At 40.3% G+C, this 13,782-nt stretch overlaps 1 protein-coding gene across 4 annotated transcripts; it reads left to right on the top strand.

Moving 5' to 3' along the window:
• The first annotated feature begins 5,406 nt into the window (after positions 1–5,406).
• LOC122620516 lies at positions 5,407–13,570 on the top strand. Of its 4 annotated transcripts, XM_043798014.1 has the most exons (13): positions 5,407–5,563; positions 6,604–6,921; positions 6,977–7,184; positions 7,629–7,700; positions 8,292–8,613; positions 8,792–10,001; positions 10,060–10,419; positions 10,477–10,934; positions 10,986–11,084; positions 11,145–11,455; positions 11,510–11,792; positions 11,853–12,017; positions 12,090–13,570. In XM_043798014.1, the coding sequence occupies exons 2-13, from the start codon at positions 6,666–6,668 to the stop codon at positions 12,294–12,296; spliced, it is 3,951 nt and encodes a 1,316-aa protein (XP_043653949.1). In that variant the 5' UTR covers positions 5,407–5,563; positions 6,604–6,665; the 3' UTR covers positions 12,297–13,570. The 4 variants fall into 4 exon arrangements, with proteins under 4 accessions (XP_043653949.1, XP_043653946.1, XP_043653948.1 ...); XM_043798011.1 differs by lacking the exon at positions 7,629–7,700; XM_043798013.1 differs by lacking the exons at positions 5,407–5,563; positions 7,629–7,700 and adding an exon at positions 5,618–5,825.
• Positions 13,571–13,782: the final 212 nt, after the last annotated feature.

The following is a 13,782-nucleotide window of genomic DNA, read 5'->3' as shown; positions in this document are numbered from 1 at the left end:
ACCAGACTCCAGAGACATACCCACAGCGCAAGCTGCTCAATACTGCCACACCCACACTTTTGAAAAATGTTTTGTTATTTTTTCATTATTTTATTTATCATGTAAATTTCTATCGATTTGCCAAAAAAACTTTTTGCCACGCCCACTCTAACGCCCACAAACCGCCAAATACTGTGAGTGTTGAAGTCTCTCCTTCGCACTTCCAATAGCTGAGTAACTGGTATAAGATAGTCGGGGAACACGACAAAAAAAAGATGTAACATACAAACAAAGAAACAATTGACGTGTTGTTTGCACTTAGTAAATTTTTCCATTAGCAACTAACTTCCATATATGTAAATTTGCTGGTACTGGCGCCCTTACAAGCTCGCTAAGTTCATCGTTTTAATATTGCTTTTATGTACTGTTTTTTCCCGATTCAGTTCTCCTGGTTTATAATTACGTATTTCCCTTTTGTTCTTATTATGATTTGTAAGGTCTGTTTTCTGTTTGTTTTTAAATCTTTTAATGTTATTTTGCCTGGCTGTTTCGTATTGACCCGGGTTTGTCGTCACTTTCCTACCGAAGAATACTTCTAATGGTCATTTCTCGTAACTGAATGGAAATTGAATGAAAACTGTTCCTTGAAATTTCTCTTTGTGTCCTTTTTTCTAAGGCTTCTCATTATTTCAGAAAGTTCTGAAATGTGTTAACATTACTCTAGTTATCTAGCTATCTGTAACTGCTCCACCATGAACTTAATTAATTAGGAATCGAAAGCTTTTTCGTTGTCCATAACGATATGTTTTGGGACTCCGAAGTAAAATATAATATCACGCAAAGGGGTTGCTTTTGAATTAAGAAGTCGCAAATGCGCTAATATGGAAAATTGTTCTATCGCTTCTTCGGTGAAATAGATGTCAATGTGCAATATGTGACCTAGGTAGTCTGAGATAGGAGTTTCCTGAAGTTCCGGATTGAGGGCTGTCTGTCATATTAACAGATTTTCGGATTTGTCTGTTTGTCTATTTGGTCTATGATCATGGCTAGGGCTTTCGGCGCTATGTTTTGTAGTGCTAACGGAGTTAATCTGCTTTAAAGGTATTCTTGAGGGCACGACTGCAACGACATTTTCTTTTCCAGGTTTGTAGAATATCTCGTAATTATAATTCTCTAGATAAACATTCCATCTCTTAATTCTGGAATTTCCGTTCCAGGTACTCAGAAAATGTGTTAAGGGTTGATAATCTGTAAAGATCTAAACCTTTTGCTTTTCCGTAAAGATTATTTTTGAGGGCATTAAGTGCCCAAATTATGGCTAGCATCTCTTTCTCGTTAGTTTCTTTGGCTTTAAAAGGTGTTCTAGATAGAAATGATTTAGTTCGATTATCTTGCGATAAGACTGCTCCGATCGCAAAATTTGAAGCATCAGTAGTTAAGTAAAACTCCCTATAAAAATCTGGGTTAAGAGAATTACTTCGTTTAACAATAAGTTACTTTTGAGCTTTTTAAAAGAGTTTAGAGCTTCGTTGTCTAGGGAAATTACTTTTTTTGGAGACATTCTTTTGGACACGTGTCAATCTTCCCCTATTTGGCATAATTTTGTATGACAAAAATATATATAGTGACATATCCATATGTCCCTAAGACTTAAGCACATGCCTACACAATACACATACAACATGTACACCCAAACACACCCTACACTACTCTGGATGTACTCAACAGATACCAGATAAGAATAAGACTGTCATATGATCCTCAAGACAAGGTTGAGTGGAAAAACCCAAACTCCTGATAAGTCACCCACTGGTAGACTAAACATCCGTTGCCTAATTTAAACATTCCTTGCTTAAGCCCTTGCACCATCGTCACGTTCCCACGTTCAAAGCTCGGACACGCAATCCCGAAAAACAGAAGTATTAGATTGCAATAAACCAAATTATAAGAATCTAAGAGCACTTGTATCCAAGAGCGAATGCACTTGAATCCAAGAGAAATGCAAAGGCAATTAAAGTCAGCAACTCAAAAGCTCTCTCTCTTCATTTGATCAGATCCCTAAAGTCTAAAGTCCATATTAGAAAAGCTTCACACCGAGGCTTGAACGTCAATCAAATCAGAGTAATTATCAGAGTTCAGTTTGAGGCCTAATTATAATCGGTCGGTGTTCTTCTCAAGAAATAATATTGTAATCATTCAGTAAAATAAAATTATAATTTTTTTTACATATGAGTATTGCAATTATTTAATTATATATATATTTTAGGGCATGGGTAATTTGCAATTGCTGCCACTTTATTTCCAAGGAATTCGACTTTGTCTTTTAAAAACTCTCAAGTTCTCAATGTGCGTATCATCATCCTTAATATATATTCTGTGTGTAAAAAATATCGTCTATGTATATAAAACATATTTTCCCAATATGTTCTTGAAGTATGTCATCTAATGCTCGCTGGAAAATTGAGGTCGCATTCTTTAGACCGAACGGGAGTCTTGTAAACTCATATTTAAAGATGATTTGATGAAAGCCACTTTTCAAATCTAAAACAAGGAATACTTTATTGTCCCTTAGTTGGGTACCTCGTCTATCTCGGGAGTGGGGTATTTATCTGCCAATACTCTGAGAGTAAAAGGGTATACTAGATTCGTTGAAAAGAATGTAACAGGGAGAAGGCGTTTCCGACCATATAAAGTATATATATTCTTGATCAGGATCAATAGCCGAGTCGATCTGGCCATGTCCGTCTGTCCGTCCGTCTGTCTGTCTGTCCGTCTGTCTGTCTGTCCGTCCGTATGAACGTCGAGATCTGAGGAACTATAAAAGCTAGAAAGTTGAGAATAATCATACAGACTCCAGAGACATAGACGCAGCGCAAGTTTGTCGATTCATGTTGCCACGTCCACTCTAACGCCCACAAACCGCCCAAAACTGCCACGCCCACACTTTTGAAAAATGTTTTGATATTTTTTAGTTTCCTTATTAGTATTGTAAATTTCTATCGATCTGCAGAAAAACTTTTTGCCACGCCCACACTTTTGAAAAATGTTTATTTTTTCACATTTTTGTTAGTAAAAAATAAGTACAAAATTTCTCTCGATTTGCTAAAAGTCTTTTTGCCACGCCCACTCTAGCGCCCACAAGCCGCCAAAATCTGTGGTTTTGGGGCCTGTGGCCTCGTAACGCTGACTGTTGCCTTTATTAAACATGTCGGGGTGAAGCAGTAGGCCGAAGCTGCTGACCGAAGTTATGAAAACTTTGTCGTGGTAAAGCAGTCGGCGCACAGTGGCACCTTAGATAATTTAGGGTTACAAAAATCATAACTCTTGAACCAGTTGAGATATTTTCATAATTTTTTTTAATGAAAGGTAATTTTAGTACCTTTCGATTATATGGTGTGATAAATAGTAGATTTTATACTCGAAAAATAATGTTTTTTGAGGCAGTTTTCTCAAATGGTATCCAATTTCGACAAATACTTTTCATTTGTTTTTTCTGAAAATGCTAATATGGTACATACTTAATGTTTTAAAAACAAATACATTAAAAAAAATATATTTTTTTTTGTTTTGTCAATGTTTTATTTATTTTTACATTTTTTTCAGAATAATCATTCAGTTTTACTTCATTTAACATTTTTGAATAAAATTTAATCATTATACATTCATTTAAAACCATTACAAAGTCAGGGATTGAAAAACAAGCCGCCAATACAGGTAAAAATGTATGCCCGCTGTAACGAACCGCTACACTGATAAAAAATACAACAGGCCGGATATTAACTCGAGATCTGAGCGCACGCAAGATAATTGTCTGGCTTGGCTCGTCGACGACGGGGGTGATGATCTTGCTCAGATCTCGGAATGCCTATACATAATTTCAATAAAAGATAGTTGCGTGCGACAATAAGCTACAACCGGGATAGAGATACCCACACAAAAATAAATAACTGCTGCAAAAAGACAAATACTTTCACTTTGGCTGAACCCTTCTCTCACCTCCTCGGATGTTATGGAGGCACTTTTCTTGCCCACCCTACCTATGGTCGCTCATACCCCCATACCTCATAAAAAGCCTGAGCGACCCCTTCTGCAAGTGCTACCCTCAGGCCTGGCGACAGGGAATACGGGCCCGGGGGAATACACCCCATTTATTCTACCTTGGTTTTACCGAGATTTGATGACCCTTTCCATAGAGTTTACCTAATAATCGACCGCAAAGACAGAATTTTCTACAAAAAATACCTCCTTTTTTTCAACCTAAAAACTTTGGGTTCAACTTTGAACACGTGTAACTTCTTAAATACTGAACCTATTTGAATTATTTGTTGTATTCAACTATGAACTATAACCTGTCGAATGCGATATCCCACGCAACGATCCGTTGTCATCGAAAATTTGAATTTAATGTAGCATTTGTATCTAATGCGCCACTGTGCGGCGGTTGCTTGTCTATTGATAAATTGAGAGCTGCGAAGAGCAGCTAGGGGCTTTGAATTCTGTTTTCTAAATAGTGTTTTGAGTCCCATGTTTGTTGCGTATTTGCTCTGAAATTCTGATTTTCTAGTTTGAGGAAAACGTGTAATGCCGAGGGTAAGTCTACTAGTTCTTTGATTCCCAGTATACGATGTAAGTCGCCTTGTAACCCACGTACGAAGATGTCTAAAGCTTTATCTCTGTATATTTTTGTCATTAATATTTCTGCTTCTTCCTAGTCCCATGCAGCCGATCTTGTTAAGGATGCTTTTGAACTGCTTGATGGAATTCTTCCACGGATTGGTTAGCACCTTGTATAAGCATTATCATTTGGTATTCTAAGGTGTTAATGTCCCGTTTGTCCGCGTAATGAACAGTCATACATTTCGAGATCGCTAACCAGAATTGTAGGATTCTAGAGCCATATCCGCATGTCTTACAATCTTATTAAGAATGGTATATAAGATACCATAGTATTTTGGAGTACCCTTCTTTTATGAGTTAAACTTTGACAGATCACCTACAAACTATCGGATAGTGTTTACTATAAATGGCACGGTATCTGCTAATACAGCTTTTCAACGAATACAGTTAACCATTTTACTCTACGAGTAACAAGGGTATATTTACAATGTAATCAAATTTACCTCAGTTACCCCATAGAGCAGCGTTTATGGTAATTGCTGGAATTTTGCAAAAACAAATAATATGGAAGGTAAAATTGTAAGGTATTTTCATTTATATATAATAATAATAATATAGTATAATAATAAACGACTGTTTATTTGTTTTTGCCTCCTAACATATTGACATATATAGGTTACAAAAATCTTCTCTTACAAAAGGTGTATATTTTAACTTTTAATGCACTTGCGATTTTAGCCCTGGTCAACCGTACCATCGATACTGATGAGCCATCGATAGTCACGTGAACCTGCCTTCCCATCCCCAGAAAAGTGTGCCCCAGAGGCGCATTGAAAACAGCGTATGTGTATTGTTTGTCTGGTCGCTCAATAAAGTCGAGGAACGGAAAAACGCTCTGCGATCTCGCGAACCGCTTCTACGATGCATACAGAGTGCGAGGCTCCAGCAATTTGATATCAGTAGCGAGGTAAAAGGCAGTTGTAACTCAAAACCGACAACGACAACACAAAACGCCTTGAGTGCGCACTGCTTGTAGGTGTGCGTGTGCGTCTCGTCGCTCGTACAAGTGTGTTTGTGCGGCAATTAAACAATAAGAATCTTTGGGACAGCGGCATGGGGCTGGCTAACTGACAGGGGCACTCCAGTACATTGTCTTCTGATGGGCGTGGAAACGCATACCTGGAGACCCCATCAACGCAAGCGAAGCGCGCAATTGGGCGCAGGTCGTGGTAGGTGGCTGAGGTGGGCATGCTCCTCTCCAGCAGGTGAAACTCGAGATTCCAGGCGGAACTCGTTTCGACCCTGTGCAGCTATAGCTAATTGGTAATTGGTAACTCGAAAAGTTCGTTGGTGTATGTACGAGCAGATGCTAAGTGCGTGGAGCTGCAGAATCCCACACAGTGTACTTTTGTTTACATCTGGACCGTCCTCTCCGAGTTGCTTGGAATCTAAACTATTCTCACCATTACACATGCGCCAGTGAATTTTCAATTAGATCATTAATTTTAATATTGTGCGCGCTTGTGCGACTTCAATTAGCTTGGTCAGCCATCAAAGTATCCGCACTTGGTACTAGCCGATTTTAGCAATACTTTTTACTCTTTAAAAAAATCAAAGTTTATCAGAAAGGAATCCGCGTAAAAGTAGTTTTCTTTACACCAGACTTGGAAGTAATACTTTGTCAAAGGGGTGCAATTAAAAGTAAAAAATTAATAATTGAATAAATTCAAAAAAGGATTACATTTCTTATATAAATGGCTTGGTATTAAATTTCAACATCTAGTCTCTTTTATTTTAATTGAAATTCGTAATACATATCAACTTTTAAACACAAAAGTCTCTTAGAGAGGCTTGTTTTGTACTAAACGGTAATAAATGTGTATCCCTACATCTGTATATCCACAATTTTAGTATAAGTATCCAAATATATTAGTAATTCGGACATTAGTGATCACATTTTAACTATTTATTTCGCAATACCAGTCCTAAGTAGTTACCGCTTTTTAGACTATTTTCATTGGTAACAAAAATGGAAGCAATACTAGAGTAAAAGGCGGATCCCGACTACCATGCCCATGTCACTGCAAGCCGCCTCGGTTCCATGCACGGCCTCGGTTCCATCCACGGCTGCTGGGCTTGCCACTTTGTCGATCAGTGCATCCGACACCCAGATGCTGCGTCCCCAGACTCTGGCTGGCCCCGAGCGGGAGCCTATCGAGTTTAACATCAACCTGGTGGGAGCTCCTCCCGAAGTGGAGCAGCTTGTGGAGCAGATCAAGAGCGTTGCCGAGCAGTTCCTCTACCACTGGAAGAGCTTTCCCATTGGTGAGTTTCCTTAAATGTTGCGGTGATCCACGATACTAACCGAGTTCTATTTTAGTTTTGCCTCAGGCGCTGGCCAGCAGTGGTCTGAATTTGACGGCGAAGAACGCGACTAATAGCGTGAGCAGTCGCAATACGCGTCCCATTAATCTGCGCGACCTTTTTATAGCGCCTCCCTTTGACGAGCTGGACGCCGTGGCATCTGATGGGAGTGGAGAGCCCCGCCGGCTGACGAGCGCCCAGCTGAAGACTCTGCGGGAAACTGGGTGAGTTTCCGGTCACTAGACAGCGCCGTTCATTTCGATGATGGATAGATTGATGGATGACGGATGTTGGATTGAGAGATGCGAAATTGCTAGCTAAATATGCAAAAAGGGCAATTGTGCAGCTAGCAATTAACAACTTGCTGATTAACCGCGCTTTGGCCACATAACCACACCTGATAGTGATTTCTTTCGTTTTTTTGAATTCCATAACTATTGCCAATCATTCCGCGACACACTTTAGCACACACCAAACGCAAAAATCAAATTAAGGCATGCTCCAAATCTATCTCAAAACTAATACGATACTAGCTATCGTGGTCTGTTTATTTGTTTCCTAACCAAACTAAACGCATGTCCCACTACAATTGTTTTTATTTCGGTGTATTACTTGCCAATGAAACATGAAACGGTAAACAAAAATTTGTGTGACATATTTCTGTAAAGCTTGCAAAAGGATAAATACGGAAAGCCGAAGAAATTAACTTTGGAACAATTGGAAACAATACGTAAAAATGGGTAAATAAACACTGTCAAGAAGGCCTATAAAATAGCCTGCCACTGCATTCAAATCTGTTTAGTCGGTGTTTTTCCATTTGTACATACATTTTTCTTTTATAATCGAAGTTGATTGTCTAGATGTTAAACCATTATCTTATCATTATTATAAAGACGCTCTGATAAATTAGCATGCTCGTTAAACTGAAACTTAAGCCCATAAGCGAGTCTGCATGTTCAGAAACACACAAAATGTTTAGGGGAATTGAAGACAATCTGAGAAAAGTATAATTGTTGCACATTTGGGTCGGAATTTCTAAAAAAAAATCTTAAAATTCTCCGAAGTGCTGATAACTATAACTATTCTTCGAAACAAGTTCTTTGCAAGAACAAACATCCTTACCCCAACGCACTCTCACTTTCACGCAAACATTTAAACATATTAACCTACATATAATCGGGAAAACCATAATTCTGAATCTGGTACACGCTTGTGCATGCCGACAATTTGTCATTAATCTATAATCTATATCATTTAAGTGTTTTATGTTGCTGTGATCTTTCATTCGTGCCGAAGATCAATAGCTAATTCGTTTCCCTGCTCCTCCACAGCGAGTTCGATGTGCCCAGTCTTCACTTTCCTGGTCAGGTGCACAAGTGGCGTCTGTCCCAACTACTTCAAAAGGGCAAGTTGCGGGCACAAGACTCCTTTCTGAGCGATCTGGCCCTGGCTGCCCGGTTCGTGGTGGTAACTGCCCGAGCTCGCATCCTGTCCCACTTCTTTTCGGTAGTACAGGCGATGCACGGCTTGTTGGAAGCGTTCACCAGACTTGCAGACATGTTCATTGGTGTACCGGCTCTTTTGGCCCACAACCTGGACTATAAGATTAAGGAGGAGCGCTGCCGATTTCTCATAGCCGAGTTGGTTTGTCGGGTAAGAAATGTTTAACTGGTTTTGATATTACACACATCTTTTACTGTAGTAAGATCCTGGGACATTCGAAAATTTACAAATTGTACAGACAGCACTAAAATTCTCAAATTCGTGTATCCTTTATGTTTGCTTAATATTGAAAAATAAATATGTAAACTCTCAAATTATTGATGTTTAGCCCGAGTACGAGGACTGTTTACACGGCCTGTGCTCCTATGTCCGGAAGATGCTGCGTCGCGCTACGATGGAAAAATTCGACTTTAACAGCTGCGAGGTCAGCCAGCCCGTGCCGTACCTATTCCTTACGCCCAAAGGACAGGAGATCGACTTGCGCCTTTTCTGCCGCGACATTATGCGCAAGGCACTTCCAATTCTAATTGGCATTCTGGAGAGGGAGACGCGAGGCTGGTTTCTGCATTTCCGCGAGCGTTTGATTGCCGAGCTGCGTGCCAAGAAGTTGAACGATAAAGAGATCGAGGAAGAGGTGAACGAAGCTGTTATGAAGGAGTATCTACAACGCGTCTACAGCTCAATCGTCTCCGATGCAAAGCTGGCGGAGCTGGGCGGCGGAGTGCCGGAACTTTTAGTGCAACAGGCCCAGTCGGTGGTAATTATGTACAAGGCTGTAGACAAGGTGGAACAGAATATCAGGCTGATTCGTGAGGACCATAAGAAGTGTCTGGCCAATGACCATTCCGTGTTGTCGCGGGTTGCCCCCTGGTTGCGCTCCAAGCTACGTCACGCTGAAGAGAATCGGCTCCACAAGAGCGCCTGGTCGGCACACGAGGAAGCGCTGAAAATGTGCACCCAAAATAACCTGCATCAAACAGCATACTTCCTGTCCCGTGACCTGATATTCATGAAAGAACGCGAACCAGTACTCCTTAAAGAGCTGAAGAACGCTAAGACTCCCACACGCAGCTTTCAATGGGCGTGTCGCATTTGGTCGCCGCAGTCGTGGATCATCCGTCGCAACTTCCAGGGCCAGTCTGACGTGATTCCCACTGTGATTAGCCAACATGCCACAAGCATTGTCACTCCCCGCTCGGATCCTAGCCAACCGGTGTTTCTGGTGGAAAAGGAGATACTGCGCACAACGAGCACACGCTGGCCTTTCTGGCGCTTGCTAAACATGATACAGCGTATATGGTGCTGGTCTTGGAACATGATGTTCCTGCTTGGCATTCTAGTTCCGTGGTGCAGTCCACTCGGATTGCGCGCCCTGTGCTGTGTGAAGCCTTTTATGCCCGACCTTGAGCTATCGCAGATCAACGGCACACTGTTCCCAAGGAAGACGAGCATAACTCAGACTCTGGCGTCACGTCTAATAGAGTTGTGGCGTCATATATCAAAATCACGTACGCACTTTGAGACAGAACCTGACACTGGTAAGGTTTCGCTTTGTTAGATACTTCATAAAACTTGATGTTATATAACTCTTTAAAGGCTTTATTGGAAAGGGACTGACAAGAAATCTGAATCGAACTTGGAACTATTTTGTAAAAGGATTCTTGGGAACGATGGTCATTTTATTCGCCTTCCCCCTTATCTGTTTGGCCGCTAGTTTGCTGAGCATTATTCTGGCTGTGACTGCGCCTCTATGGATTCCCCTGTTTGTACTACTACTCCACATCTACATGATCCTCATATATGATTTGGATGCGCCTGATAATATGAAGAATCGATACTGCATCCTAATGGAAGCCATAGTTTGGAATCTTCTCATACAGGGATTGCTCCAACCGGTGGCGGCGATTCTAATGGCCACGTTGATCTGTCCATTGGCAGCAGGAGTCGTTTTTATAGGTACGTAGACTTTTCATATAGAATTTTAAATGTCTAAACGCTTTCAAAATCACTTAGTCGGAGTCATTCGGTATTCCCTACGATTGGTGTGGGACTCTCTTACCTACCATCTGTTTATCAAGAAGTGTGGACGAGTACCGGCCTCAGATAGCATTGCTGTAAAACGAATTGCTGGACCTGGACTGGCATTAGACTATTATTTTATAATCAGACCAGAGCAGGCTTTGGCTGCTCTGGAGGCTAAAATGGAACTGGACGAGTTGCAGGCCTACCAGCATGCCACGGAGCGAGTGGTTCTGCAGCCACAGCAGGATTTCCTCCAGTTTGTCGAGGCTTGCTTTGGGCCTTTTTCAGCGCAGATCAGTAAAACTGGTCCTTACTTGTCGCTGGATCGCGAGGCGCAAGATCTGATGAGTACGCTACACGAGAAATTAGAGAAGCGACGAAGAGAGTTGCAGACCGCATTGACCACCCAAGTCAAATCGCGCATAAAGTTAAATACCAAAGAATTAAAGGTTTGTGCTAAGAATTTTTTATGTACGTCTAATTAATTTGTTTTCCTTAAGATTGCTATACAACTGGCCGCCCATATTTTAGAGAAATATTATCCGTCTCATGTCATCGGCAGACTGTCCATTAGCGAAGAAGAATTCTGGGATAATAAAGTATGAAGATCTTAAAAAAATTATCGAACTACACTGATAAACTCGATTACTAATTTCCAGGGTCTCACGGTAAACGACTGGCCGGGACTGGCTGGTCTTATATACACCGATATATTTAGTCTAGATTTTTTAACGCCATTGACTGAACATGATACACATTTCAAACTAGAACCACATGCCTCGCTCGACCTGATGCGATATACGGAGATGGTGAAGAATGCAAACGATGTAATTGGTTCGAAGGGCCTAGATCTGCTCGGCAATGTATATGCGCCGCGTGGCAACGTACAGGTGCATCTGCCCTTCCTAGAAGTGACTGCATTCAATCCACGCTCCCGCATAACGCTCACTTTCCGCAAGCCCGAAAAAAGGTAAAACATATATATACTTGTTAGATTAACTGATGATAGTGAAATTCTTAACAGGGATATGTCTGTGGGATTGACCACCCCGAGGGTGCGCGCCCACCGTGCCCAACATGTGCCGAAGACTTTACAAGATGCTCAGAAGTCATGGCGACCGTGGAAGCAGCAATGCGGGGAGAATAGCGTTACGGAAAAGCTGCTCATTCCGTTGCCAGTGCCCCATCCCGTTCACATTGCTATTGCCATTTACAATCGCGACACCGAACAGCCTATCCCCTTGGACTCGGAGTTGGTCTGGGAAATTCTAAAATCGATAGAAGACTGCCAAGGCGGTGATGCCATGGTATGTTTTTGTTTACTGGCAAAATGATTATGATTCATACAATATTATCATTCTTTTCAGGGTGTCCAGGTTGGGGCACGGTATCGAGGAGCGGCCATTGAATCGAGCAATGATTCCCTGGATAGCAGCAGCAGCATTGGCAGTACTCGCGACTCGGGCTCAGGTTCAGTTTCGGGCTCTGCATTGGGCAACGGCACAGAAACCTTACCATGCGGCAACCGCGAGGTAATTTTGATTCAAACCCTTCCTATTACATATGTAGACGAAATATTTGGTTTGTATTAACTAAATCCGCAGGTCAGCACCCAGGTTAAGGTAGATACCGAACCAGCTGCAAGCTCTTCTGGATTCCATTGGACTCTTAGCAATTGGGGCGCTGCGCAAACGGCACGACGCCGAACCAACTCGAATGTGCGTGTGGATTTGGCCAGTCCGGAAGATATATCCTTGGATACGGATAGTTCCCGTGCCGTTTTTAATAACGCGTACGGCACAACTGTCTAACAGCCTTTTTTGGTATGGGCACACAAGAATATATAAACCTATCAACTCATGTCGATTTTGCGTGGCTGCTCGCTGTTAAGATAAAATTTGCTAAGCCGTTTTATCGAATGAAATTTCGAATATGGTCTTAGTATACGATGTTTTAAAAAGGGATCCGATTGTTCACAAAAAGAGTTCGAACGTCAGCACTTGTGCACAAATTCCAGGGAACAATCGTAAATACTTATAATGTTATCCTCTTCTCATTATAAAATCCAGGGTAGCCGCACCAGCTAAAGTGTAATAAGAACAAATTTATCTAAGTATATTATTTATATAAGATATACATATATAATTCGGTAATCTTTCGGTGTAGATTACCGAATTATATATGTATATCTATGGCAAGTCGAAAAGCAAAAAATTCAATCTAGTCGCAAGCAAATTTTATGCAGCAATCTAATTCGTTTTCTTATGCAATTATAGGCATATACTAATCGAAGCTTCATGGCAATTTTCCACCCGAGTTTAGTTTATTGCGATAATAGTTATAAAAGCAAATACAGAAAAATACTTATTGATTAGGTATACAACATAAGCCATGAGATTTTTCTTTGTACCTAACCAACAACACATTTAAAGCCACAATTTGTACCACGAGCAGTTAAACAAATATTGTTGATTAATAACTAATTTATTTATATAAACGCAACCTAACAGAATACTAATGTTTTATCGTCTCAAATACTTATTCTTCCGAAAGACGAAACACAAAATATAAATAAAAATGCGTAAAGCAATGCAATAGAATTGCAGTGTTGCAAGAACACATCAATCGAAAGCATAGATAACCAAACTAAAAAATATCAGCGTACAGAACATTTACAAAAATATAATAGACCGTGTAAAAACCATTTTTACATTTATATATACATGTATTTAGATCACATAATCGTAAAATATAACTGTTGATGCAATTGTATCGAACATTTTCTAACCTGACTTACCATGCTAAATACCAAATTGACTCCATCCCCAGAGCAACATGCCCTCCAAGTATTTCCCTTACAGAATAATGAAAAAAATTTTTCCAACTGCCACAAATCCAGGTATTACTTCTTCAATCCACGCACTGCTCACAATCAGTTCAACATTTTATATGTCTTCGGTCGCTTCCAGTGTTATGTTTAAGCTATTCAACTGATTTTGTAATCTTTATATAATTTAAATGTCGAAATGCAAACACCAGCAATGGAATGAATCTTTACATACAAATATACAAACATTTACATAAATATGTAGTTATACAAATTAAACAATGGAAACCCCACAAACGGTAAATCTCATGAAAATGCATTCAACAATTTTATGTAAAATGTTTCTTAATATTAATAAAAAAAGGTATCAATAAATTATGAATGAATGTGTGCTTGCAACTTAAGATGCGGGAATTTCGAAAACAAAAAGTGTTCTAGCGACATTTATAGAGTTGCCAGCACAACAATAG

This window comes from Drosophila teissieri, chromosome 3R (assembly GCF_016746235.2).
Source record: "Drosophila teissieri strain GT53w chromosome 3R, Prin_Dtei_1.1, whole genome shotgun sequence".
In the NCBI taxonomy this organism is placed as follows: domain Eukaryota; kingdom Metazoa; phylum Arthropoda; class Insecta; order Diptera; family Drosophilidae; genus Drosophila; species Drosophila teissieri.
Note: the sequence above shows the minus strand (reverse complement) of the source record. Positions and strands in the feature narration are given on the sequence as shown.